This window comes from Poromitra crassiceps (genome assembly GCF_964638095.1).
Source record: "Poromitra crassiceps genome assembly, chromosome: 4".
Taxonomy (NCBI): Eukaryota; Metazoa; Chordata; class Actinopteri; order Beryciformes; family Melamphaidae; genus Poromitra; species Poromitra crassiceps.
This window is the reverse complement of record NC_139626.1, coordinates 18,830,299-18,856,893: the sequence shown is the minus strand read 5'-3', so window position 1 is coordinate 18,856,893 and position 26,595 is coordinate 18,830,299. Positions and strand designations below refer to the sequence as shown.

At 45.0% G+C, this 26,595-nt stretch overlaps 1 protein-coding gene and 1 pseudogene across 2 annotated transcripts in view; both read right to left on the bottom strand.

Moving 5' to 3' along the window:
• Positions 1-25,729, bottom strand: part of ccdc57 (coiled-coil domain containing 57) — a gene marked incomplete at both ends in the record, with an annotated part of 64,333 nt that extends 38,604 nt beyond the window's left edge. The window contains 4 exons of the mRNA XM_083635802.1: positions 18,719-18,827; positions 20,770-20,913; positions 24,571-24,693; positions 25,599-25,729. Of these exons, the coding sequence (XP_083491928.1) occupies positions 18,719-18,827; positions 20,770-20,913; positions 24,571-24,693; positions 25,599-25,729 (507 nt within the window). The remainder of the gene's footprint in view (positions 1-18,718; positions 18,828-20,769; positions 20,914-24,570; positions 24,694-25,598) is intronic.
• LOC310774875 (solute carrier family 4 member 11 pseudogene) lies at positions 13,090-15,518 on the bottom strand (annotated as a pseudogene). The gene has a single exon. The product of its transcript is annotated as a solute carrier family 4 member 11 pseudogene (transcript).
• Positions 25,730-26,595: the final 866 nt, after the last annotated feature.

Here is a 26,595-nt window from a genome sequence, read left to right as displayed (position 1 = left end):
AATTGGAAAAAATGTACATTTCATATCTTCAAAGGTAGTGGCTGATAAAAATGGACGCTTTGTTATTGTTCAGGGCAGGCTGTATAATTTGCCGGTGGTTCTAATTAACATATATGCCCCTAACTGGGACAACCCCCATTTCTTTAAGGAACTTTTTAGTTACATTCCAGAGGCGGGCACACACCATCTGATATTGGGAGGAGATTTCAATACCGTTGTGCAGCCTTCTCTCGATCGCTCTAAAATTACAACAGACCCTGTCTCTAAATCTGCACATTCTATAAAGGCGTTCTGCCAGTCCAGCGGTGTGGTAGACCCATGGAGATTTAAAAATCCGACATCAAAGGCATTTTCATTTTACTCTGCACCTCACCAAACATATTCCAGGATTGATTTTTTCCTTTTAGATAAAAAAATGCTTCCACTTCTGAAATCGTGCACCTACGAAAGCATCGTCATCTCAGACCATTCACCAGTCATTATGGAACTCTGGCTTCAAAATAATCCAACCGCACGGGGCAATTGGCGGCTTAATCCAACACTTCTTTCGAACAAGTGCTTTATAGATTTTCTTTCAGAACAGATTGACTTTTTCCTTGCAACTAACCAGCTACCAGACACTAATATAATTACTTTATGGGAAACTTTAAAAGTATATCTTCGGGGTCATATAATAGAATATTCAGCCCGTATTAACAAACTTAGGTCAAAACGCCTCACAGATCTTATTAAACTTATCCATGATGTTGATCAGCAACACTCCGCCTCTCCATCTGCAGAGCTTCGTAAGAAAAGGATAGCATTACAGACCGAGTTTGAGATTCTTGCATCTAAACAAGCAGAGGAGATGTTTCTCAAGTCAAGACAAAGTCATTACGAACATGGAGAACGTGCAAGCAGGCTTCTCTCGCATCAGCTACGACAATATTCGGCCGCTAATTATATTACAGAAATACAAGATACAGATGGCACCATCAAATCGGACCCAAAAGATATTAATAATCAGTTTAAACTTTTTTATTTCTGATCTATATACATCAGATAGTTCTCAGGATAATAATTTCGTTGAAAATTTGGAATTGCCCATGATCAAAGATGAAGACAAGACCAAGCTAGAAGAGTCTATATCTGAGGCCGAGATCGGGAATGCAATCAAATTAATGAAGAATGGAAAAGCACCAGGCCCAGATGGATACCGATTGAGTTTTATAAGGCTTTTGCCACTAAATTGACACCCTTATTGTGCTCGGTCTATACAGAATCACTTTCACAAAAAAAGCTCCCTCCATCCCTTACCCAAGCCACAATCTCGGTATTGCCAAAAAAAGATAAAGACCCAACCAAGTGTGAATCTTACCGGCCAATTAGTTTACTCACATGTGATTATAAAATACTTACTAAAATCCTGGCCATCAGATTGGAATCCATAGTACCAACCATTGTGCATTCTGACCAAACAGGTTTCGTAAAGGGTAGGCAGTTGTTTCACAATTTGCGCCGCATTTTTAATATAATATATTCTGAACACTCAACCCAGTCACCAGAGATTGTCATCTCATTGGACGCACACAAAGCTTTCGATCGGATCGAATATAGACACCTATTTAAATGTTTAAGCAAATTCGGATTTGGCCCAAATTTCATTTCCTGCATTCAAACACTGTATACTCTGCCACAAGCATCGGTGAGGACCAACAATATTCAATCTGACTACTTCACCCTCCACCGGGGGACGAGACAAGGTTGTCCTTTATCTCCACTGCTTTTTGATCTCGCCATCGAACCATTGGCCATAGCTCTGCGAAAAAACAATGAGATCAGAGGCATCACCAGGGGTGGTCTGATCCACAAAGTTTCATTATACGCGGATGACCTTCTGGTATATATATCTGATCCCGAGACCTCAATCCCTAAGTGTCTGGACATTATTTCACAATTTGGTGTAGCCTCAGGCTATAAAATCAATCTAACAAAGAGTGTACTATTCCCGATAAATCAGAAAGCACTGACAATGACATTTAACTCATGTGCATTCAAAGTTTCGACTGGCCCTCTAACATACCTGGGAGTCAAGGTAACGCGATCCTACAAAGAGCTGTTCAAACATAATTTCCAACCAGCCATAGACAAAGCTAAGAAGGATCTCAGCCGCTGGTCAACTCTCCCATTATCTCTGGCTGGCCGCATTAATTCAATTAAGATGGTTATTTTACCCAAATTTTTATATCTGTTCCAGACAATTCAAATTTTCTTACCAAAATCATACTTTAAAGACTTAGATAAAAACATAAGTACATTCATTTGGAATAAGACCATACCACGCGTTCGCAAAGCTGTGTTGGAGAGGTGCAAAGCAAACGGGGGTCTGGCGCTGCCAAATTTTTTATTTTATTATTGGGCAGCTAACATCCAAAAAATAAATATCTGGTATAAGTCCTTTGTAAGTGGAGATGGCCCAATTTGGTCTCGTATGGAAAAGCAGGCGTGTTCACCAATCTCCCCGGCTTCTATGTTGTGTGCTCCGCTGCCAATGACTGTAGGTGTCCATACGGATAATCCTATTGTGAGAGGTACCCTACGCATATGGACCCAATTTCGTAAACATTTTGGGCATACGCAAGCCCTGGAGTCCATGCCTCTTACCTTGAACCCCCTTTTTAAACCTTCTTTGACAGATACAGCATTTCAGTTCTGGTATGGAAAGGGAATACGTTGTGTGGAGGACCTTTTCATTGATGGGACGTTTGGTTCCTTTGATCATTTTGTTAAAAAGTACAACTTACCACAGTCTCACTTTTACAGGTACCTACAAATTCGCGATTTCACCCGCACACATTTCTCAACATTCCCATCTAAACCTCTGGCTTGCCCATTTGATGAGTATCTGAAACTTAATCCCTATTTACGAGGCTGCGTATCAAATTTATATTGTATGATTCAAGAAATGGAAGACTATTCGCTGCACCACCTGAAAGTACAGTGGGAGGAAGACTTGGACACGGAGCTCTCTGACGAAATCTGGAAAAATGCTATCAGTAAAATACATAAATCTTCTGTCTGTATCAGACATGGGGTGTTACAGTTTAAGATACTACACCGCTTACACCTTTGTAAAGCCAAACTGGCCCGGATATATCCTGGCTCAGACCCAAATTGCATCAGATGCCATCAGTTTCCGGGTACTCTGGGCCACACGTTTTGGACTTGCCCAAAATTGTACACATTCTGGTCAGACATTTTTAATACATTCTCATATATATGTCAAAAACAGATTGACCCAGATCCAATTACTGCAATATTTGGGGTTGCCCCTAGCAACAGTGGGATATCCAGACATCAATCAGATCTAATGGCCTTTTCAACATTACTAGCTCGCCGGCTTATTCTTTTTAGCTGGAAATCGCCCACACCTCCATCACACTCACGCTGGATTCGTGAGGTAATGTCATTTCTTAAGCTAGAAAAAGTCAGATGTACAGTCCAGGGTTCTCTGGAAAAGTTTGAAATGACTTGGCACCCCTTCTTAGATTATTATGATAAGGAATTTGACGCAAGAACTTTAGATTAGTAGCCCCCAACAGCTCTACCCTACCCTCTTCCCACCTCCCTCTTGTTCTTTCCTTGTCTCTATTATTATTATTATTATTTTGTTTTTTTTGTTTGTTTGTTTTTTGTTTTTTTACACTTGGTTGTCATTGCATCACAAATACTCAGGAGATTGTATACACGTATGACATCATGCAACCTTGCACTAATTTTGTATTGTCTGTCTTCTATGGGGTTTGCTTTTTCTTGTTTGTATTGTTTAAAAATGAATAAAAACAATTTGAAATAACAGACATTTCAGAACGGGCAACTTCAGCCCAGGACCACATGCGTCATGTAGCAAGCAACCAGGTGAGCTCATACAACTCACTCGAGGAAACTACATCTTTCAACATCCCAAGTTTGGCAAGTTTAAAGATGTTTTCGATATCTTCAATCTCTGGCAGATGTTCAGCTGTGCAACACTGGAGCAGAACCATCGCCAAGGCAATGACAGAGCATACGCAGAACTTCTCAACAGAATCTGTTTAAGAGAAAAACATGAGGACCTTCTTAATGAAGACTTGGCCCTCTTGGCCCTCTTAACAGGAGTCAAAATATCTGTCAAAGGGGATGAAACCGCCACAATATTTGGCATGACATTATCACCGTTATCCGTTCCTGACTGAACGAATGAATGACTCACCCCAAAAAGCCTACTCTTGACCACGAACTGCTGTGCACGTGGTAAAAGTCGTTCTTTTTCGCAATAGAGCAATGGCATGTGGCCTTGTGCCCTAAAAGAATTGCAACGGCGAAGGCCAAATGGCCTTGCCCCTAAAATGATGAAATTCCCACCCTGTCTATGACATCATCTGTGGGTATGACATCATAAGTCAATATTGGCCACCACTAGGGATGGGCATTTCTAGCAAAAACACTATTCGAAATTCGCTGGCCAAATTCGAATTTAATTCGAAATTCGAAAATAAAAATAAAAATGTAAAAAAAATTAAAAATGTAATTTTTTTTTTTTTTTTTTTGTGAGTGAAATGTTGCATTGTCTCCCCTGATTCTAAGTCTACGGCTTTATTAATTAATATAAAAAGCTTCTGCTGTGGATTTTTAGCTCAAACAAGCATTGCACCACTGAAGTAAAGAACATGTTACATGACATTGACATTTTCGAAAATAAAAAAACAGTTTTGACAATCATGAGTGGTTCATTAAATATTTAGTAGGCTCAGGTCTGAGTGCCAAAGGGGTGCCAAAGTCACCCCCTCTCCCTCTTCATGGGATTTCATCCGCCATTCATTTTTCCATAAACCTTGCTTAAAATGCTTATAAAAATTGTTTTACTTGCTCAAACCAAGCGATTTGACTATACTTAGAATCAGGGGAGACAATGCAACATTTCACTAAAAAATTTTTTTTTTTTTTTTTTTTTTTCGAATTTCGAATTTCAATAATAAAAGTCGACCTTGATAATAACAACGATTATTCGAAAATTCGAAATTCGATGCCCATCCCTAGCCACCACTCGACGATGATGACATCATTGCTCTGACCACCACTCGAATATTGTGAGGCATGACATCATCAGTCACCACTGGCCACCACTTGATGGCGGCGTTCTGAGCATTCTAGTTGACGAATTTTGGTCATGAAAAATGGGGGAAAGAATGGAATGTAGGGAAACAGTGGATGGATAAATCCAGGAGGGGGTAATGCAACATAAAAGATGCCAACTGCCATAAAACACAACAGAAGAAGAAACCGCTGGGTATGACATCATCAGTCAAAACGCGCCAGTGGCCACCACTCGACGACGGTGGTGTTTACTATTATAATAGGGCGGCCTTCTGAGCATGCTCAGTTGGTGGATTGTGGATCACCGCACTCCCCCGCCGTCCTATTATATTAGTAATAATTATTATTATTATAATAGCTCAGACGGGCGTGCCACTCTGGCCGGCACACGATTGCTCAACTGCGCATGCTCAGAACGGAAACGAGCGCAAAGCGCACAATATTTTTAGTTAGTAATAATATAAGACAATAGGGCGGTTGTCTTGTGTTGTAAGTAAGTAATGCTTTATTTATATAACACCTTTTAAAACACAGGGTTACAAAGGGCTTCACACATAAACAAAGTAAACAATATAATACAACATAATAGAGTACAATGATAAAAGCAGATACGCATCAAACAAAAAGAATCAAAAAGGATAGATCTATAAAAAGACTTGTCTCTAGAGATAGGTTTTTAGAGATAATTTAAAAGAGCCCAAAGATTGCGCAGATCTGACAGATTGGGGGAGTTGGTTCCAAAGGGTTGGGGCTAAAACAGCAAAGGCACGATCACCTTTAGTCTTGTAGTTGGAGGAGGGAATAGATAAAAGGCAGAGGTTTGAGGAGTGAAATGGTCGAGAGGTGGAATGAGGAACAATGAGTTCTGAAATGTAATTAGGGGTGAGGTCCAGCGTTGCCAGGTGTACGATAATTATCGTATTTGTACGATAATTTCGCCCTCTGTACGATCAATAATGCCAAAATTCCCATAAAGTACTATAATTTGATAATTTTGTGACAGTTGTAATCAATATACTAATATGGATCCTATGTCTATACGTGTCTTCTCACGTCTTTACAGCCAATCCATTCATGTCCCCTAGGACAGTCATTTTAGTTCCTACCAGTGGCAGATAGGGTGCTGGAATTTCCTACTCAAGTAAAAGTATTATTATTTTGCTGCTCATTTACCTCAGTGGAAGTACTTACTGGTGTAAAATGTACTTTAAAAGTAAAAAGCACCTCATTTAAAATGGAAAGTTGTGTTGTGATTTTAAAAATGATGCATCATCATCATCAGTGGGCGGGCGGTGAGAGCAGGTCACGTGGAGGCTGGGTTTATCCAGGCTAGGTGGGCGGTGTTAGTGGGCTGTCTGTTGATGTAACCATTTGTGGCATCATCAGTGATGTCATAAATCAGTGAATTGTGATGTCATCAGTGATGTCACTTGAGCACCTATGATGTCATCAGTGATGTCACTCGAGCAATTGTGACGTCATCAGTGATGTCACGGCCAGAAAGCCAGAAGAAGAAGATGCCATGGTGGAAGACGGCCGCTGCTCGCGTACGATAATTTCCCTCGAAAAACGATAATTTTTACCCTCGCTCATTCGCCTCAGGTACGATAATTCAACATTTCCCACCTGGCAACACTGGCGAGGTCATGCATGGCCTTGTATGTAAACAGGAGGATCTTGAAATGTAGTTGTGTGATGGCATCAGTGATGATGTCACCAGTGATGTCACTTGAGCAGTTACGATCTTACTATCTTACTACTAATAGGGGCATCTGTGTGCAAGTTTCATGTACCTTTCCTCCTGAAGCTGCTCTCCTACCTGCTGTGAAAACATGGACAACCTGGATTTCTCAGAAGAGGAAATTCGGGAACAGCTGGCGATAATGGGCTACAGAAACATACGAACACAGAGGCTGCGGGAATTGAAACGAGATGTGGATGAACTTCTTCAACATGGAAAGTGGAGGAGCCGGGCCTCGAACAGTGAACTGACCTCCATCAGATCTCCAACAGCCCCAAGTCCTCCCGCCTACACTAAAGAGACAGTCCAACCATTTTACATTGAAAGACCTGGTGATGGGTTTTTCTTGCATGCTGGGAAAGCAGACCATGACAGACGGATGCTCACCTCCTGTCCAAACAGAGATTATAGGTCACGGCAGCAATACTATGACTCTTATGCACAACACCCAGTGGCCTCCAAGCTCCCACCACCACCACCACCAAACACTCCCGGCAGGCTGCAGGTGGAGCCACACCCGGAGCACACACTGCCCCCAGAGGACACACTGTACACCATGCACCCAGAGGACACACTGTACACCATGCACCCAGAGGACACACTGCACCCACAGGACACACTGCACACAGAGGACACACTGCACACCCTGCACCCAGAGGACACACTGCACATCCTGCACCGAGAGGATAGCCTGCACCCAGAGGACACACTGCACAACCTGCAACCAGAGGGCACACTGCACACCCTGCACCCAAAGGACACACTGCACATCCTGCACCGAGAGGATAGCCTGCACCCACAGGACACACTGCACCCAGAGGACACACTGCACACCCTGCACCGAGAGGATAGCCTGCACCCACAGGACACACTGCACCCAGAGGACACACTGCACACCCTGCACCGAGAGGATAGCCTGCACCCAGAGGACACACTGCACACCCTGCAACCGGGGCACACCCTGCAACCAGAGGACACACTGCACACCCTGCAACCAGGGTACACACTGCACTCAGAGGACACACTACACACCCTTCAACCGGGGTACACCCTGCGCCCAGAGGACACACTGCACACCCTGCACCCGGAGAACCTGCACCCAGAGGACACCGACAGCCACACGTCCACCCCTGACAGAGGAACGCATGGGAGACACTTCCTCAAGAGAAAGGTCCTGAGGAAGCATAAACGACAGTTCCTTGTCTGTGATGAATCGGTGTATAGCAAAGAATCAGTTGCAGTGAGTGGTCTGGAGGAGCGGCTGGAGGGGCTCCAGGTGTCCATGTACCCCCGACACGACTCAGAGACAGAGAATGACGGCGAGCAGAGCTCCGAGAATGAGGGAGTCTCTCTAAGTGCCTTTGAAACCTACATTAGACGCATGGCTGGATCGCAAAGTGACAGTGACTTGAGGCCCAGACCCAAGTCCTTCATCCGCCCAGCCCGTCAACAAACCTTAAAGAAGACAGACCCAGTGGCCAAGTATTTCCATTATAAACAGCTGTGGGAAGTGTTTAAGCCTCCAGGAGAGAGGGACAGGAGAGTCCTGCGCAGAGAGATCAGGGAACAGCTGGCTTACCAGCCTCCACCACCTAAACCTCTGAGAGTTTTCCTGCCCAACACATACACCGTGCCAACAGAGAAGAAGCGGTCCACCCTCCGCTGGGAGATCAGGAATGATTTAGCCAATGGCTTCCCGCCTTCAGGTCCCCCACATGCGTTTTTAGATACGTTTTATTAAAGGTCCCAATTCGTGCAGCTGTAACCTCTTAAAAACATGTGTCTCTGGTCCATAAAACATGATTCTGGATTCATTTGTCGAAAATATAGCAACCCCTTTTGTTCTGACGGAGTTGTCACTTCCTCATCTCGTTGCATCCCAAGAATGGTCTGTTTCTATAATATATTCAGAACTAACAGTTCCCATTGGCCGCTGAGGGAGAGCCCGCCCCAGGCTCCCAGCGGCCAATCAGATTAGCGTCTGTGGACCAGCACGCTAGGTTGTGTCCACAACTAACGTTAGCAACGAGCTATCGCTAACTTAACGGTTGCTACGCTAAAGAGGACATCTCAAAATGCCTAGACTTACCGAATGCACCTCCGCAGTTGCTGGATCACGTACAGTTGGCGTCGCTCCAGCTAGAAGTGTTAATTTTGTGGCTATAGACAAAATGGTGCAGGTAGCTTGTGTGAGAGAGACCGCGTGCAGTATGCTTGAGGACTCGACTGACGTCACATTAACCCGTCTGGGGGAACAGAGTGTAAGGGACGTGGCTTGAAGGAGACTGCAGGGGGAAGCTGGATAGGGACAAATCCAACTATGGCAGTTCTGAGGTTGTGACCACTCATTACAGGGAGGGATGACAGCAGTATATATGCATTTACAAGTAAAAACAGCTTTTGCACGGAATGGGACCTTTAAAGATTTGCATTTTTACATTTTATCATTGACATTATTGAAATACTTTTTTTGTCAAACATAATAAACACATAATGAATACAGTGTGGAGTGGGGTGGAATGGATTCTAATAACAGTGGCTTGGGCTTGGTCCATGCTCTACAGCAGGCATGTCCAAAGTCAGGCCCGGGGGCCAGCGGCCCTTTGACCGATCTTAAGTGGCCCTCAGCTTGTCTCTCAAAATATACTATATGTGGCCCTCCACACAGTATTGGTTAATCAAGCAAGTTCAAGTTCACATTTTTTCTGTTCACCTAATGATGACAGCACTATCATACATTTTGTAGACAAGCACCAAGTAGGAACAACACAGGCAGAACTAATGTTTTAAGATGGTAAACAACATCCTTAGAGTACAATTGTATTGTATGTGATTTTCCTTTTTATTTTTATAATCCATATGATGCAAGAAGCAGCTGGCTGGCCGCCCGGTAATTTTACATCATCTAATCTGGCCACCATTCAAAAAGGTTTGGACACCCCTGCTCTTACAGTATGTCAGGTGCCCAACGTTCACTTCAGATCTACTTTTACATTTTTCAACATCAAGATACTGTACCTGTGCATCAGGGTACATTGGTCACAATACGATTGTATCACGATACATTGTAATGCGATACATATTGTGACGGTATTTTTATCACATTATATACTGTATTACTTTTTTTGATCAATTTTTTATTGAGTCAAGTTTTTTTTACAAGAAAGAAAAACACACACAAAAAAAAAAACATTTACATAAAACCTATACAAACACATACACAACCAGACTCACTCAGAACCCCCCTCCCCGCAGGACCTCCCACCCACAAAACCAACAAAGACATTAATTAGCTCAACAGCATATATATTCAATATAACATGTGCGCTTCAGGACAAATCAACCCAGGCAGAATCAATAAGCGGACAGTCTCCACGACACAACAAACAAAAAGCAAAAAAAGACAAACGCAACCTAGCCATCATGGAGATATCCATGGTCCCCACGCACTGCCTCAAAAGAATTCCACGCGGTAATATTTTCAGAATTTAGCGCCATGCATTCGGGCCACCGACATCTCCATGACAGCCAGATCCACAGCTGAAGAAGCCCATTGTTCAACAGGCAGAGTATGAGAAGGCTTCCATCTCTGAGCCACTTTTTCTTTTGCTGCAGTAAGGCCCAGCTACAGCCAAGACCTCTGCCTCAAGGATAAAAATCAACCCAGTAAAGTCATTCAACAACAAAACAACAGGAGAACAAGGAACAGTGACTCCCAGCACTACGGACATCTCTTCCTGGCAACTTCTCTCCAAAATAAAGAAATGGCTGAGCATTCCCAGACCATGTGTATAAAGGTTCCAGGGGTTGCCAGGGGGCATAACGTACAGTTAGGGCTTTGAGACATTTTCATCTGAAATCATTTAAGAGGGGTACAGTGTAGTCTATGGGTGTAGTTATAATGAATCAATTGGTGATTGGGGTTCCTGTAAGATAAAATGATATTAATCCACAACATATCCCAATTGATTATTAGATTAAATAGAAAGATACCTACTCCAGCTGACATTAAATGAAGTCTTGGACTATTTTCAATAATGAAGACTACTTAACAGCCAACGCCCAGTCTCGTCATATCACAGTGCACGCCCCCTTTCTTTGAGGATGTATAACCCATTCATTGTTAGGCGCGCCCCCTTTCTCTGATGCTGTCTCCTCACCCATTCACAGTTTACCACACATGTGGCAATAACCAATCAGCCCAAGGTATTCCTCTCCAGCTGATCCCAATCACCTAATCAGCGTAGTATATCAGGGTCCATGTTTACTCTGTTTGCTATGTGCTGTGTATGTGTCATTCTCAGTTGCTGATCATCATCGCTGAAGCAGTGTTTTCGCCCCACCTCCTCCCCTGACCACCACCATCGGTCATGACTCCTGATCGAAGAATTCCCTATGGGGGATTTCCTATCCTATTCTTCACTGACGACGCCCTCTCATCATCTCAGGAGAGCGTCATCATATCATGGAGTCATACGCCAAAATTAATATGTTGTATCATTAAAGCTTGTTATACTTTCTACTAGTCTCTCATTATTGAAGATGCAATGGTTTTTCTGCGGCCTTGGTGATAAAGGATAAAGACTAGAAACCAATCCCTTAGTGGTCTTTTTGTGTATGGGATGGCTTTCCAGTTCTTCACCCCAAGAGACACCTTATGAACAAAGCACTACGAAGTTGCAAATAAAAAAAGAAAGAAGTACCAGGAAGATTATAATGAGACTGGAGGTTCCTGAAATGCCCAAAGCCTATTACCCAATGTAATATCGGAGAGAATATTAATAGTTTTTCTTCCATGGAGGGAAAGAAATCAGGCCACCACCCACATGAAGAGAAATTATTAAACAAGGGTAAATGGTTATGGAATTTGAGTGATATATTGGCATTCGATTCAACAGTTCTAAATGTGGCGATAAGATGAGAAATTATAGGGCCATAGCTGGATCTACAGGTTTCGAGAGGAATGTCGGAGAAAATGATGTCCTGAAGTCTGCACGGGCTAACCATCTCCTTCTCCAGTGAGCGCCACGCTGTGTGCTTCTGGGTTAAACCAGGTATGAAGAGCATGGAGTGTATAAGACATTTTGAGATGTGGCCATTTCTTCTTCTTCTTCTTATAAATAGCACTACAGGTGAGAGAGAAAAAATATGTATTTTGGATTTTAGGGTGTGCTGTCCCTTTAAGGCACATCCATGAGGAGTAGTGCTCTATCAGTTGCTGCATTACATCCATCTTTTCTTCTACTGCAAGATCATTGAAAAATATGTACGGTAGTTTTTGTTTTGTTTTTTCATAGTAGACACTATACTAGTAATAGACACGAAGACCCGGACTTCGTGTCTAGTTAGTTAGTTTTTTATTGACAAAATATTAAAAATATCTGGGTCCAAACATTTAAAAAAAATCACAGAATTAAATAAATAACACAATACTATACATCAGTCCAATTATATAATCACAAATACAATACTGACATTCAATCCACTGAGACTTGCTGGCGCTCCAACTCTGCCAGGCAAGCATGCAACATGAGCAAAACTCTCCGATCAGTGTTCACAAAGATAGAACTCAGTTGGGTAGAGTCATGTCCATATTTTGTCCTTATCTCCTGTGTGAGAGGACACACAAGTATGTGTTCCTCGTTCTGTATGCCATTCCTGCAGCAGCACACACGGTGTTCAGGTGGAGTACGGCTCCATCTCCCCATTTCCACTCGTAATCTGTGAGCAGATAACCTGAACCGGGTGAACGTTATTCTGAGATGGTCTTCTATAAATGGTGCATTTCTGGAATAGAGTGGATGAACGGACATGTCTGGGTTGATGGCTTGGTAGGTCTTGTACCTTGTTCCCTCCTGTGCCCACAACTTTTTGACAATTTCTCTACGGTCACTATCAATGTGATTGCTCTTTCCCATGATCTCAGTTATATGTGACATCATGACTTTGTTTTGGTTTCTTGTCATTTCGAGCACAAACCACAGAGGGTCGTCTAGCATGCCCTGACGCTGCTGCATCTTAGTCAAAAACCTGTGTTGCTTTTCTCTCACCAGGGCCTCTACAGAGGGAAGTCCTGCCTCCATCAGGCAGGTTAGGTTAGGTGTTGTTGACCTCACCCCTAGAAGGGACTTCACTGCTGTCATGTAGAGAGATATCACTGGCTTAAGGGGGACTTTGAGCCAAGACTCACATCCATACAGAACAGCTGATGAAAAAGCAGCCTACATCTGTAGCTACTTGTGTTGGGCATCCATTATGTCCAAGTATTTGGCCTCAATGATATAAGGAAGCACGTTGTTCCTGATTGGGATTAACAGGATCATGAGCAGAGGGAAGACCATCTTCATGTAAGGTATGGGGTACATGCCAAAGGTACACAGCACTAGCAGCTGCATCATCTGCAGGAAAGTGAAGTAGTGGATTTTCCTCTGAGGCACTTTGCGGATGTAGTGGGTGGGTGGGTAAGATGTCTGCTCCTTGAGGAGGAGAGCCATGCGGTCAAACATCTGGTTTCCATCGATGGAGATGAGGGCGATGTAGAGGAAGAGGCCATACAGCACGGGTTTGGGGATCCACTGCAGAGGCACGGGCAGCAGCAGCACCGACGCACCGATGAAGATGTTGGCAGCCAGAGAGGTCAGCCTGGTCTCCTTTACCTGGACAATAGTCTCGTAGAGGTGCCCACACTCCACATGCTGCTCCACAAAAGCCAGCTGACGAACATGGAGGGTGGAGTGGGGGAAGGCAGCGTGCATCCACGGCAACCCCAGCACCGACATCAGTATGTTGATGAGCCCGGAGAGCATCAGGTCCCAGTGATACGCCGTCCCCTTCAGCAACCTGTTCTCTGGTGCATTGGTCAGCGAGACGACAATGTTCTGGTCGATGAAGATGAGGAGGGCCAGGAGGAAGCCGAGGCCCATGGCACTCACAACATTCATGGCTGAGAGACGTTCAAGCGGAGCCAAGTTGAAGATGGGCCGGTCATGAACTTTGAAGACTGGAAGCTCAATGTCACTGAACAGGTAGGATCCAATGAAGGAAAACACGAGCACGGAGATCGGCATGGCGGAGTCCGACAGCACCTCCCTCACTTTAGCATGCAAGAACGGACTCCATTTAAACTGGTAGAGGGTGTAGCCCATCCACAGTGTGCCCAGCATGAGCAGCAGACAGAGGACAGGCCTCGCTCGAGTGCACTGGATGAGGGATTCTGAGACGGTATCGAGGGCTATCACCTCGCTCCTGTTGCCCCCGAGCAACAGGGGGACCCTGCCGTGAAGCTGGTGGGAGGCTGTCACATTAGACAGCGTCGGGGCATGGTAGTACCTTTGAAAACTGTTCATTGTGCCTTTGACTGCATCCACCACAAACACAATGGAAATGAACAGAGCAATGAGTTCCTCTGTTGACCTTTTGAACAGCTTCGTGAGCAGGCTGAGATTGAAGATGCCTCCCAGGATGAGGAAAAGGCAGTTCCACAGACCGATGCAGGTGTAGAAGGCTGAGAAGTCCAGGTTGTAGTCATCACAGATTCCTCGGATCACGCTGATGAAGATGGAGAGGGGAGCGGTGGTTGAAGGGATGACTAGAGGAGAGCCAGCGAACAGCGAGTAGATGACCCCTCCGATGCTCTGGCCAACGATGGTCTTCCGGACATCAATCTCACCATGTGTGTTCTCATCATTGAGGGAGCCGAAAGCGATGGCAGGGAGGAGGATGGCGATATAGAGGAAGATTGCTGTGGTCAAGTACTTCAGCAGGGTTTTATTACTGCCAACTACACCATCTGTGAAGTCGGAGGGGTAGAGAGGCAGTCTGCGGCACAAGTCCTCATAAATCCCCCGGCCAACTTTGAAGAAATCTTTACAATTGAGGGGTTTGTGGCTGCGGGCGTTGGTCTCCTCCTCTTCCAGGGTGATGAGCTGCTTGTTCACTGCGGTCAGCTGGTGCCTCTGGAACACCAGCGCCTCCTTGAACTCCTCCTGCGTCTTTGTCTCCAGCAGCTTCTGCCTGAACGAGATGTCAGAGAACATGGTGGCAAATGTCCTGCCCAGCTCCATTGCCGTCTTGGTGCTTTTCATTTTGAGTGGGGCCAGGATGAGGATGACATAACGGACCTCGCAGCAGTTCTCCCCCCAGTTCTGCGGCCTCTCCAGGCGGGAGATGCATACGTGACGCCTCTGAAGACTCTTCACGTTGCAGAGGATACAGAGCCAGGACTGCTGGTACTGGACTCCGCTGGCCGTGGCGGTCACGCCCTGGATGGTCTCTGACAGCAGGTGGACGTTGAGCTCCTGAGCTCCGGCATCAGTGAACAGCATCCTCATCACCTCCTCGAAGTTGCAGCTGGCCTCTGACGCGTGGCTGTCCTGGCCCATGTGGTGCAGCATCCTCGTCAGCACATCATCCAGGGACGCTGCAGTCTCATGCAGCACGATGCTGGCCCTCGCCAGGAAGCCATCCAGGTCCCGGTGTGCTCGGATCTCCTCCTCAAAGTTCATCAGCTTCACATACCTTCTTGATGTGTGCAGTAACACGCATCCAGATTCCAGATCGGGGCTGATCTGGTTGTCATCTAAGCAGGTGATCGGCAAGTCCTGTCCCTCCTCTTGGCCCTTGCTGCCCTCCCGCTGCTCCATTTCTTGAAGAAAGTATCCATTCTTGGACATTCCAGAGGGAGGCGCCTTTTCGGTGAACATATCTGATGATATCTTCATCGAGTGTTCAAGTGACATCACTGGTGAGTGACATCAACAATCTATAATCACTGGTGAGTGACATCAACAATCTATACATAAGTGATATCGGTGATTTGATGATGATCTCATAGACACCACCATCAGTGATGTCATGAATCCTTCCTTCCAGAGGCTATAAGTAGGACCAGTGCAACTCGAGATCTCGACATGATGAAATCAGGTTTTACAGAATGTAGGGAAACGGGAAACAGTGGATGGATAAATCCAGAAGGAGGTGGTAATGGAACATAAAGTATGCCAACTTCTATAAAACACCACAGAAGAAGAAAACTCGACATCACCAATTATATGCATCAGTGATTATTGTCATCAATGGTAATGTCATCAGTGAGTGATGTTATCAGTGATGAGGTCATCGGTGATGTCACTCAAGCAATTGTGATGTCATCAGTGACGTCACTCGAGCAGAGCCGGTCCGCCCCATACGCTCACTACGCAGCTAGCGTAAGGCCCCACCCAACACTGTAAGTAAGGTCAGGTAGGAGAAACGTGTTCACTCAGTCACTTCTGCACTGTCAATGATTTGTCACGCAACGTCCTTGGCGACGCATGGAAGCGCTGTGTAAACGACTTGATCGCGCATCATGACACGGAGAGCACAGCGCAAATAACCTCCGTCAATTAAGGCCAATTGCTTGTTTGTGAGGCTTGCATTGGATCTGGATCCACTCCAAAATGTAAGGGGCTCTTCCTTGGCTACAGTACCCTTCCACAACGATACTTCATGAAAATCTGTTCAGTAGTTTTTCTGTAGAATCCTCCTAAACAAACAGACGGCATCGACCTCCATTGAGTAGCGCCAGGCAGTAAGCTGCAGTGGAGGTAAGGCACACGATGCAATGGCGTGCACAGACATTTTGGGGGCAGGGCCTCAAGTGAAAAAAGGGTGCCCCTCTCACAAAAAGCAAATACAGTTACATGACTCAGACAGTCAGGCCCGGGTGGCCACACTTGAAATGCTCCCCTTCCTTCCAATTTACACATAAAAAAAAAGAAAATAGGCAAAAATAGGGCACCACCTGGGGTCTATCTGTGCACGTCCCTGGCAAGATGAATACAGTAAAATAGGCTAAAAGAAAATGACTGTCACTCATTGTAAGCTACATAGCTGCTAGGTTAGTCTCACGACACAAATTGGCAAGTTTGTTATTTTGATCTTGTTTTTATTTTTACACAATTTGAAATCAATGCAATTTATGAATCAGTGAAATACTGTAATTTATAGATTTATTTGCTATAACTGATACTTATGCTTAAATTAACCCAGTTGATCTAATAATCTGGTTTATTTCAAGAAAGAAAGAAAACTGGCTAGTGGAAATCCTGATTGGCTGGTAACTTAAAGGTCTATGAGCCATATTGGCTGATGAAAGTTAATTTCAAGCCCTGGTATGATATAATGAATTTTGGGGAGGGCAAAAGCCCATTTGGACAGGCCTTGACCCGCAACGATCTCCCTCGCACACCTGTCTCTCTCGCTGGATCCCATTTTCTGCTATTGGATGGCTTATTTTTCTCTTCCTTTCCCCATGACAATCACCGCCTATGCTATGTCCTCTCCTCATATTCCCATTGACATTTTAGGCAGCTAATGCACTGATCTAGAGAATCACACAATGGATGTGAACAACACAGCAGAAAAGATGTGCAGAGCATCATAATATTCCAAGGAAATTATTTGTTATGTGACCAGCTTAGGTCGAGTTTGTCTGACAATCTGCAGCAGATTCTCATCCCAGAGCCAAAAGTAGTGCCTACATGACAGAGCCAACACCAGCAAACAAAACTCATCCCGTCCAATTCATCACTCAGTGTCAGGGCCTCGAGACTGGACACACAACACAACACAACACAACACAACACAACACAACACAACACAACACAACACAACACAACACACGTATAATATACGTGTCCACACAGTACACATGCATGCAGTGGGGTAATTGAAAGGAATGGTAATTCGATCAGATCAGATTGAGTGGTCTTTTGTCTGGGTTCATTCTAAAGGTCTGCTGCTTATCCCCTATGTGTCTGGCAGCTTGAGCAGTTATTCCAGGCCTTGCAGACTGGATGGCACTCCAGAGTGGAAATGAGAGGGGTTGTGTGTGACGAAAAAGGACGAGACAGAGCTCTTAAAGTCGAGCTGAAGTGAAAAATGACTTTTTAACTATTTTAGATCACATCCCTGGTCAAGGGTCATAGAGTGTGTGTGCACTGCACACAGTGCATGTGCTGTATGACCCCACTGCCCCCATCCCCCCCCCCCCCCCCCCCCCCCCCCCGCCACCCACTGCCCACACTGCAGAGCCTCACTCTTGCCTGGCAGACAAAGCCCTCTGTTAAATACAGAGGCAGAGTCCCTCACTGCGCTGATGTCCTGCCCATCGCTGACCAACACGGTCAGGTCGTCAGCATAGGCCGAGAGACAGACCGGCAGGCTAAAACCTAACTGAGGAACACAGACTCCCTGCAGCCTTCTCCTTAACAGACACAGCAGAGGCTCTATATGGGCTAAAGTGTAGAGCTGGCCTGACAGTGGGCAGCCCTAGCGAATACCCCTACCAACCTCTACCGGCCTGCTGAGGCCCCCACCCAGGTAGGCATCAATGAGCACGGCCAGTTCAGCGGGCGCTGGCGAGGGACGATAGAAAGGAGCGTGCGCAGTCTAGTATAGCCCATTAGTGGCAACCAAGAAGTACAAAGTCAGTGTCTAGAAAGTGTTGATGGCACAGAGAAAACACCAACAAGCTGCAGAGCAGATAATGTTTTACCCGCGCGTCAAACAAGCATCACTCTGGTTTGGCACCAAGTGTGAGCGTCAAATGATTGATTGATTTGCCACAAACCGGGTGCAGTGAGTGACAAGAAGGGAGTCCACACATGAATTCAAAGACAAAAAGTAATTTATTTAAATCTAAATAAACCAAAATAAACCAAAAACAACCCAAAAAAGGTATCCGTATGGATAAATGTTAGGCATCAGTCATGTCTGCTGCACTCATCCAGTGTATGTGTGTGTGTGTGTGTGTGTGTGTGTGTGTGTGTGTGTGTGTGTGTGTGTGTGTGTGTGTGTGTGTGTGTGTGTGTGTGTGTGTACCTGTCTCTGTAGGGCCAGCTCTCCTTCCACCTCTAGTATCCGGCGCTGCAGATCCCGTTTCATGTTCTCATACTCCTCCCTTTGCTTCTGAACGTCAGTAGCCATAGACCTAACACACAGACACACACATCCATTACAGTTATAACATATCATCCATTATCACAACAGATCATTCATTACAGTTATAACATATAACGCAGCCGCCCGACTCCTCACCCACACCAAATCCTGGCACCACATCACTCCAGTCCTAAAACAACTCCACTGGCTTCCCGTCTCCTCAAAGATCACCTACAAAATCCTCGTCATCACATACAAAGCTCTTCACCAACTGGCTTCCCCATATCTCACCAACCTCCTCTCCCCCTACCAACCCTCCCGGTCCCTCTGAACCACCACTGCCGGCCTTCTCTCCACTCCCAAGTCCAACCTCCGCAGTTTTGGTGACAGAGCCTTCTCCAGGGCAGCTCCCAAGCTCTGGAACTCTCTCCCCCCGGACATTAGAGAATCAGAGTCCCTCACTGTATTCTAATCCCACCTCAAGACCCATCTCTTCTTCTCTGCCTTCTCTTAAATTCCCCCTGCCTATACCTGTGTGTCTGTGTCGTGTGTGTCCATTGTCTGTTGCACCTTCATCGCCCCCGCCCTTTTAGTGTTTAGTGTAAAGCGTCTTTGAGTCCTTGAAAAGTGCTATATAAATCCCATATTTATTATTATTATTATAATATCATCCATTATCATAACAGATCATCCATACTGTTATAATAACATATCATCCTTTCCAGTTATATATATCAGCTGGTCGAGAAAGACAGACCTGTCTGTAAAGACTGGCACCTATCGTAAAAAAAAACAAAAAAACAAGCATGAATTCACAATATTTGCGAATTTGTGAAATGCAGGTTCGCAGAGGCAGAGTAGGCATTTCAAAATTTGCCCCCCAACACCCTCCCCTTTTAGCCAATTCACTCACTCACACACACTCACACACACACACACACACACACACACACACACACACACACACACACACACACACACACACACACACACACACACACACACACACACACACTTGACCTCCATGTTAAATGTCAGCCCTCTGCCACTGCCATTCTGCAATTCAAAATGTGTCCCCCCCACTGTCCCCCTTTTAGCCAATTTGGCATGAACACACGCGCGCACACAGTCCACACACACTGGACCTCCATGCCAAATTCCAGCCTTCTAGGGTGAAAAACTGTGCCCGCTAAAGGCTGAACTTTTTGTGGACCGACCAACTGACCGACCGATAGAGTGAGATAGCTGCTGGTCGTAGCTAAAAACATTTCAACAACGACTGAATCATGCTAAATTTCACATGTGAAAGCCCAACTACAATATGCCTGAAGAAATGATATGGCTAAAAATAGTGTACGTCACTGTGCAGTGGGGCTTGATGAGTCACAACAAGGCTAAATGTAGCGCCTGTGGCATGTCATGGATGCAACAGTAGGCCTCATGATTATCTGTCAATAATGAAAACACATTGCTATCTATGCATGATAATTGCATTGTTGTCTTGTTTTGACTACACTCAGTGATTCATTACAAGGGAAGAGTTACAGCCACACTGGCAATCAATATATGTGTCTGTGCATGTTCCTCCCAAGCGGCAACCTCCGGTTCTGAAAACTGAAGCCAAAGCGGAAGTACCTTACACCTGTATCCTTTCTAATGGCCAGCAGGGGGCAAGACCACTGGCTCCAAAAAGAAGTCTGATTGTATCAAAGTCAAGTTTGATACAATCAAGTACAAGTTTATTGTCTCTATCACTAGTTTCAAATCTTCTTCAATACAGCATGACGCTCATTTTGTAAATTATGCTCCAATTTAGCGTAAAATAGGCAATAAAGCAGCTATGTTTTGGGGCGTGATTGACAGGTCGCCTGTCCAGTGATTGCGCGGCTCACTGATCGCGGGCCAATAGCAGGCGGCACTGAATCTCTGTCTCGCATCACAGTGGCTATGTCCACATTTTTTACACGGTCTAATGGTACCTCCAGACTCACCCCTGCAGTTGGTCCAGCTGCAGCCTGTGCTGAGCAGCTCGATGCTGGCTGGCTCTCAGCATCTCCTCCCTCTCCTTGGCCTCCCTGGCTCTCAGTTCCTCCAGCTTGGCTACCTGGATACGCAGCTGGCTCAGCTCCTCCTGTCTGCACATGGCGGCAGTAACTCAGTATAAGTCAAACAGGACCGTTGCTGTGCCTATTATATTAATGCTCTGTGTGCTCTGGACTCTGGATTTACATCAAGCATTAGCCAGGTGAAGGGCTGAAGGCTTCTTCCACAAAGTCATCCTTCTTGCCTCTTGACATCAATGTGATGAGAAAGAAATACACTACAACAGTGTGATACTCACCCCGAGGCTCTAGTCTAGAGCCACATGCGGCTCCTAAACCTTTATGGGTAGTTGTGGCTCTTTTAAGTCCTACTTAAAATTAAAAAAATTAAAAAATAAAAATAAAGGGAGGAACGGGACTTTTTGGACTGTGGCTCTTGCAAAGATATTTCTGTGTCAATGTGGCTAGGTGCGTTCACACCGACCTATTAAGTTTTTCGCTGGCATCGAGTTTACATACAAAGTCAATGCAAACAAGCGATTGAGCGTACTGTATATTCGCCCGGGAGAAAAATCGCTGGGCGTCCGAGCGAGAGAGACAGAGCGATAGGGCGAAAATTTGCTCGTCGCCCGAGATGAAATATCCCAACTCGAGCGAAATTTCGCTGGCAACAGTCGCTTCCCGCTCAACGCTGATTGGCTGCCGTAACCCCGGAGTATTTATTCATTCTTGCATCAGGGGAAAACGCAGTTGTGTTGTTTGCATTTTCATCCTGTCTAACATTAGAGCTGTGTGCTGTCTGTTGTCTGTCTGTGTGCTCTCTCGTTTCTCAAGCTCGCTGCACACCGCCCACATCTATCACCGGGCCATCACCATCCGACACAGGTGCTGCCAATTGTGCACAAAGTCTCTCCCTCTCTTCGAGCTCTGAGTATGAACACCTCGGCCCGAGCGTGGAGTGCGCTCCCGGTTTGCAGAGCTCCGCCTTGCGCTGCCTTCCTGGAGTATGTCTTGTGCATTACGGTCCCCGACCAACCTCGGAATTGTGCCTGTTGACGATCGATTTAAACACAGCGACAGAGCGATTCCAAAGGGTTGAATCGAGCGACAGGGAGAAAAATAAATATCTCGGTGTGAACAAAGATTTAGTAGGGCAAGGTTGCGTACGACTGAATGAAAAAAATAAGAAATAAATACATAACTGAAATTCTTCTGGCTCTGGCTTAGTCTGCATGTATACTTACTTGTTTCTATGCAGTACATACATGTAGGTGTTTTTCTCGAGAATGGCCAATATTAACTCATTAAGTGCCATAGACGACCTAACTCGTCTTACATAATCCAGCGCTTAAGTGCCAAGGACGAGCTAACTCGTCTTACATAAACATTTATTTTTTTTGACGGTGGGACAATCAATCAACCCCTTTTACATCTTCGAGATAACTATTTGGAGCAAGAGCATGTGTGTAATCTATTTTACCGACCACTAAGTGGCGACAGAGACCGAGAGAAGTCACAGCCACGGGACCCAAAAGCCACAAAAGCAGCCGCCTCCCGCGGAAATGGCTTGGCGATTTTACAGTCAGAAGCCCGGACACACACACACAGAACGGACAGAGATCCCTTCCCCCCAGAGCCGCGCAGCAACGCGCGAACACCACACACACACACACACACACACACACACACACACACACACACACACACACACACACACACACACACACACACACACACACACACACACACACACACACACACACACACACACACACACCGCGGGAGCAAGCCATTCAAGGAAATGGCGACGCGATTTTACAGTAATCCATTTCAGACTCGTCTTGCCCGACAGGCAGACAGGCAGGCAGGCAGCAGCAACGCGCTTCTGACACGCCCGCTGTTAGAGCCAGGAGGAAGGAGGAGAAGACACACGGAGGGAGGAGTTTGAATGAGAGGGGTGTTTCCTGTTGTTATGGAGGAAATTACTGTTCAAAACTATTGTTTAGAATGTCTGACGGTCTTACTGATGCCAAAAATGAATGGTTAAAGTGACTGTTTCACAAAAAGCCATTTATCTCTGAATAAATTTCCAGACGCTGAAACCATGCTGTACTCAACGGCTAATATCTACATAACTACTAACTCTGCAAACTAACTCTTTTAGACAGAGAAAGCACACATTCTATTAGTTATTTTTAGATGATTGGTGTTCATGAATTCTTAACAGAAAAGAATCCTCGGCTATTCTAAAATGAGCCAGAATCGTCAAAAACACCCCTGGCACAACTTACCTACAGGAATGAAAACATGGCTGGCATTCAATGTGTTAACACTAGAGCTGCAACGATTAATCAATTAGTTGTCAACTATTAAGTTAATTGCCAACTACTATGATAATCGATTAAATGGTTTGAGTGATTTCTTAAGAGAGGAATCAAAATTATCTGATTCCAGCTTATTAAATGTGAATATTTTTGGGTTTATTTACTCCTCTATGACAGTAAACTGAATATCTTTGGAGTTTGTAGTACAAGACATTTGAGGACATCACCTTGGGCTTAGTCGATTAATTGAGAAAATAATCAACAGATTAATCAACGCTGAAAATAATTGTTAGTTACAGCCCTAATTAACACAGCACACACTTTGCGCATCCTGTGTATATATGCTGATGTATGATTTGATTTTTCTATTCATACTGCATTTATTTTCAGATTTTCCCTATACACATGGTAGAATAATCAAGAGAAAAAGTGAGCTAGAAGCTTCCTTTTTCTCTTGATTATTCTACTTTAGCCCATTGAGCTTTCTTGTCCCACTTTTTGTATTCCCCTATACACATGGTGCATATTTTTCGTTCATTTTCTGTCTCACTGTCTACTGCTGTTATTTTGCACACTCTCCACATAAGCTGTAATTCATGTTTTCTTACTTTTTATTCTATATTCTCAAATACATACTGTCGCATGCGCTAGGACGCGTCATCAGTGATGTTATCTGGGGTCGTAAGTTGTTTCGGGTCTGTCAACATCATACACCCTCGCCCAGTAGACCCAGCCGAGGCCAATTAAGACCCCGACTCGCGAGCCTTACTGCTCTGTCTGCAACGTTGCCCGCGGGAGGGGTAAGAGAGAACGCCCAATCCGCTGCAATAGAGCTAGTGCTACGCCGCAGTATTGGCCCTTCGGTGCATGGAGGATCTAGGCTCTGTGGGTTACTCCCGGCCGTGCTCCTCCTTCGTCTCACCAGACCCTCCCGTGGCAAAGGCAATCCAGAGGCTGAGAGGATGCCTCAAGGACGCCTCAAGAGGGCCTGTGCGCTGCACGTCATTTACCTGCGTCGAGCACCTCGCTCTAGCCTGAAGGACCCCAGGCCGCGCCGATCTTTGCGCAGATTTTCAGGAGGCTAATCCGTAGCGTTTGTGGATTTCTCCCTCACGAGAGAGCCAAGATGGGGTGCTAATCCCATCCCGTACCGGTTGCCGTCTCTCCGGCCGTCAACTGTCTCTCCAACCCTCTCTCTTTCATTCTTTTAGTTCAAATTACAATCTACTGTTGTAAGTGCCAGTTGTTCTGTTTCATACCCCCATTTGTTCAATTCTTATTCATATATCCTATGTTTTTCCAATTCCTATTATTTGCTGCAATGACAGCATTAGTTCCATGTGGTTCCATGTAATGAAATCTAATACTCATATTCTACACATCTTCTGTGTGTTGGCAGTGAAGGAGGTCAGATGAAGTGCCCCACCTGTTGCTCTCTACAGTCAGCGCCCTGGCGGCCACAGCATCGTATCTCTCCAGTTCGCTGTCTCTCTCCTCCAGGACCGCCAAGTTGAATCGGAAATCCTCCCTCAGCTGCTGAAAGCGCTGCCTGTAGGGGTGGGGAAAAAAATCGATTCACCTAAGTATCGCGATTTTTAATGTCACGATTTTTTGGATCGATCTTTTATTCCAGAATCGATAATCGCAAATTTAAAAAAAAAAAAAAAAAAAAAAAAAAATTGGGTGCTTGCAGTCAGGCCACTCACTGAACAGCAGGCCAGGCGCCGCCTACTGGTTTACTAGTGGTTTTATTACTTTATTAGTTAGTCTGAAGTAATAATTACACTTCAGGGTTAAAGTGGGTGCATCTCATTGTAAAATTGGACTTCAAACGGCCCAAATCTGGCTTCAAACGGCCCAAATTTCACGCGCGTTGGCCCATATCGGCCTGGCCTGCTTGGTATCTAATGCCCGGCCTGAATTATGATCCCAGTCCGCCCCTGTTTTTAACTATATCGCCCAGCCCTACTCATGATATATAATATACAGTCTCTAGTGTATGATTCAACTTTTCCCATGTTCTAATCTAGTGTAAAAAAGCAAACAAACTGAAAAAATAAAATAAAAAAATAAACAAAAATCGCAATATAAATCGAATCGGCACCCAAGAATCGTGATAGTATCGAATCGGGAGATAAGTGAATCGCCACAGCCCGGAGAACGCACCATTACAACATTAGCATTTAATTATTACTATGCTCCAAAGAGTAAGACATCAGCCCACTAAATATAGCCCGGTGTGCGTCACGTAGGTCATAGGACTTCAGGAACCTGGACAGGAATTTGTTGAGGCAGGAAGAGGGGCATTCATAGCCACTGCGTAAGATGAATAATGTCACCATTGTTCTATGTGAATGTCACAGAGGAACCACTTGATAGCTGTTCAAGTAGGTAGCTCATATTTCCTGTCTGTCCCATGTAGTGTAAATGCAGCATAAGATGTTCATGCGGTACCTCAGGGAGGAGCGCTCGTCTTGGGCCTCTTTGAGGGAGCTCTCCAGCTGCTGGAGCCTGAGAGACTGGAGCTCCTTCCATTCCCTCTCTTTACTGGCCAGCTGAGCCTCCAGGTCCCCATCTGCATGCATGGTCAAACTGGGATACACCTATAGGAGCTAGGACAATACAGGCAAGACATGCCTTGTGAGGTCTTCTATGCTAACAACACACTGTGTGACTGTGTGAACTACAGTGCAAACAAGCACAGGTTCTCAATATTTTTCCATTTAAAGGACCCCAAATTAGACATGCATTACCAACACTCCCTACTTAGGCTAAAACATTAGCTATGAGAGATGGACACACTTGATCATGCCTTATCTTCCACCAAAAACAATGTCACTTGTTTGAGTTACAGTGGAGAATTTCAGTGTCTCGTGTGCTATAAATGCTGTATGAAATAGCCTACTGATGAGACCATGATGAGACCACGACACTTTGTCAATTGGTTGGCATGGAAATGGTCAAATTCACAGCCTATTCAAAGTCCCAGAGCTGGTCTTCTGATAACTTCGGATATAATCTACCAAACAACAGTTTATATAAAGACATTCTCAACTTTTAGAATTGAATACTGCATGGTGTTGAGAGCAAATCACCTACTAGTTAACAATTAGCCTCGTCAAAACCATCCGGAACCCCATCCGTGAACTCACATTCTGTTTCGTAGAACGAAAATGGTTTGGCAGGCTAAGTTCACAAATACATTTAGCCAGCAAATACAGTAGATACATGCCTGTTTACATTTAAACAGCCATTTAATGCCGCAAATTTAGCTCCCGCTCTTCTCTTGTCTTCCGTGATGTAAACGGTTCCCATGGAAATCGTCCGTCTGCAGAAATGTCCGTCGGGTACAGTGATTTTAAAAGGTTCCGAGTCCTATCACTTATTACAAAATCTCACTCAGCTGGAATTCTTGTGAAATTCTCGTGAGTTGTACTAGGCTACTTTCTTC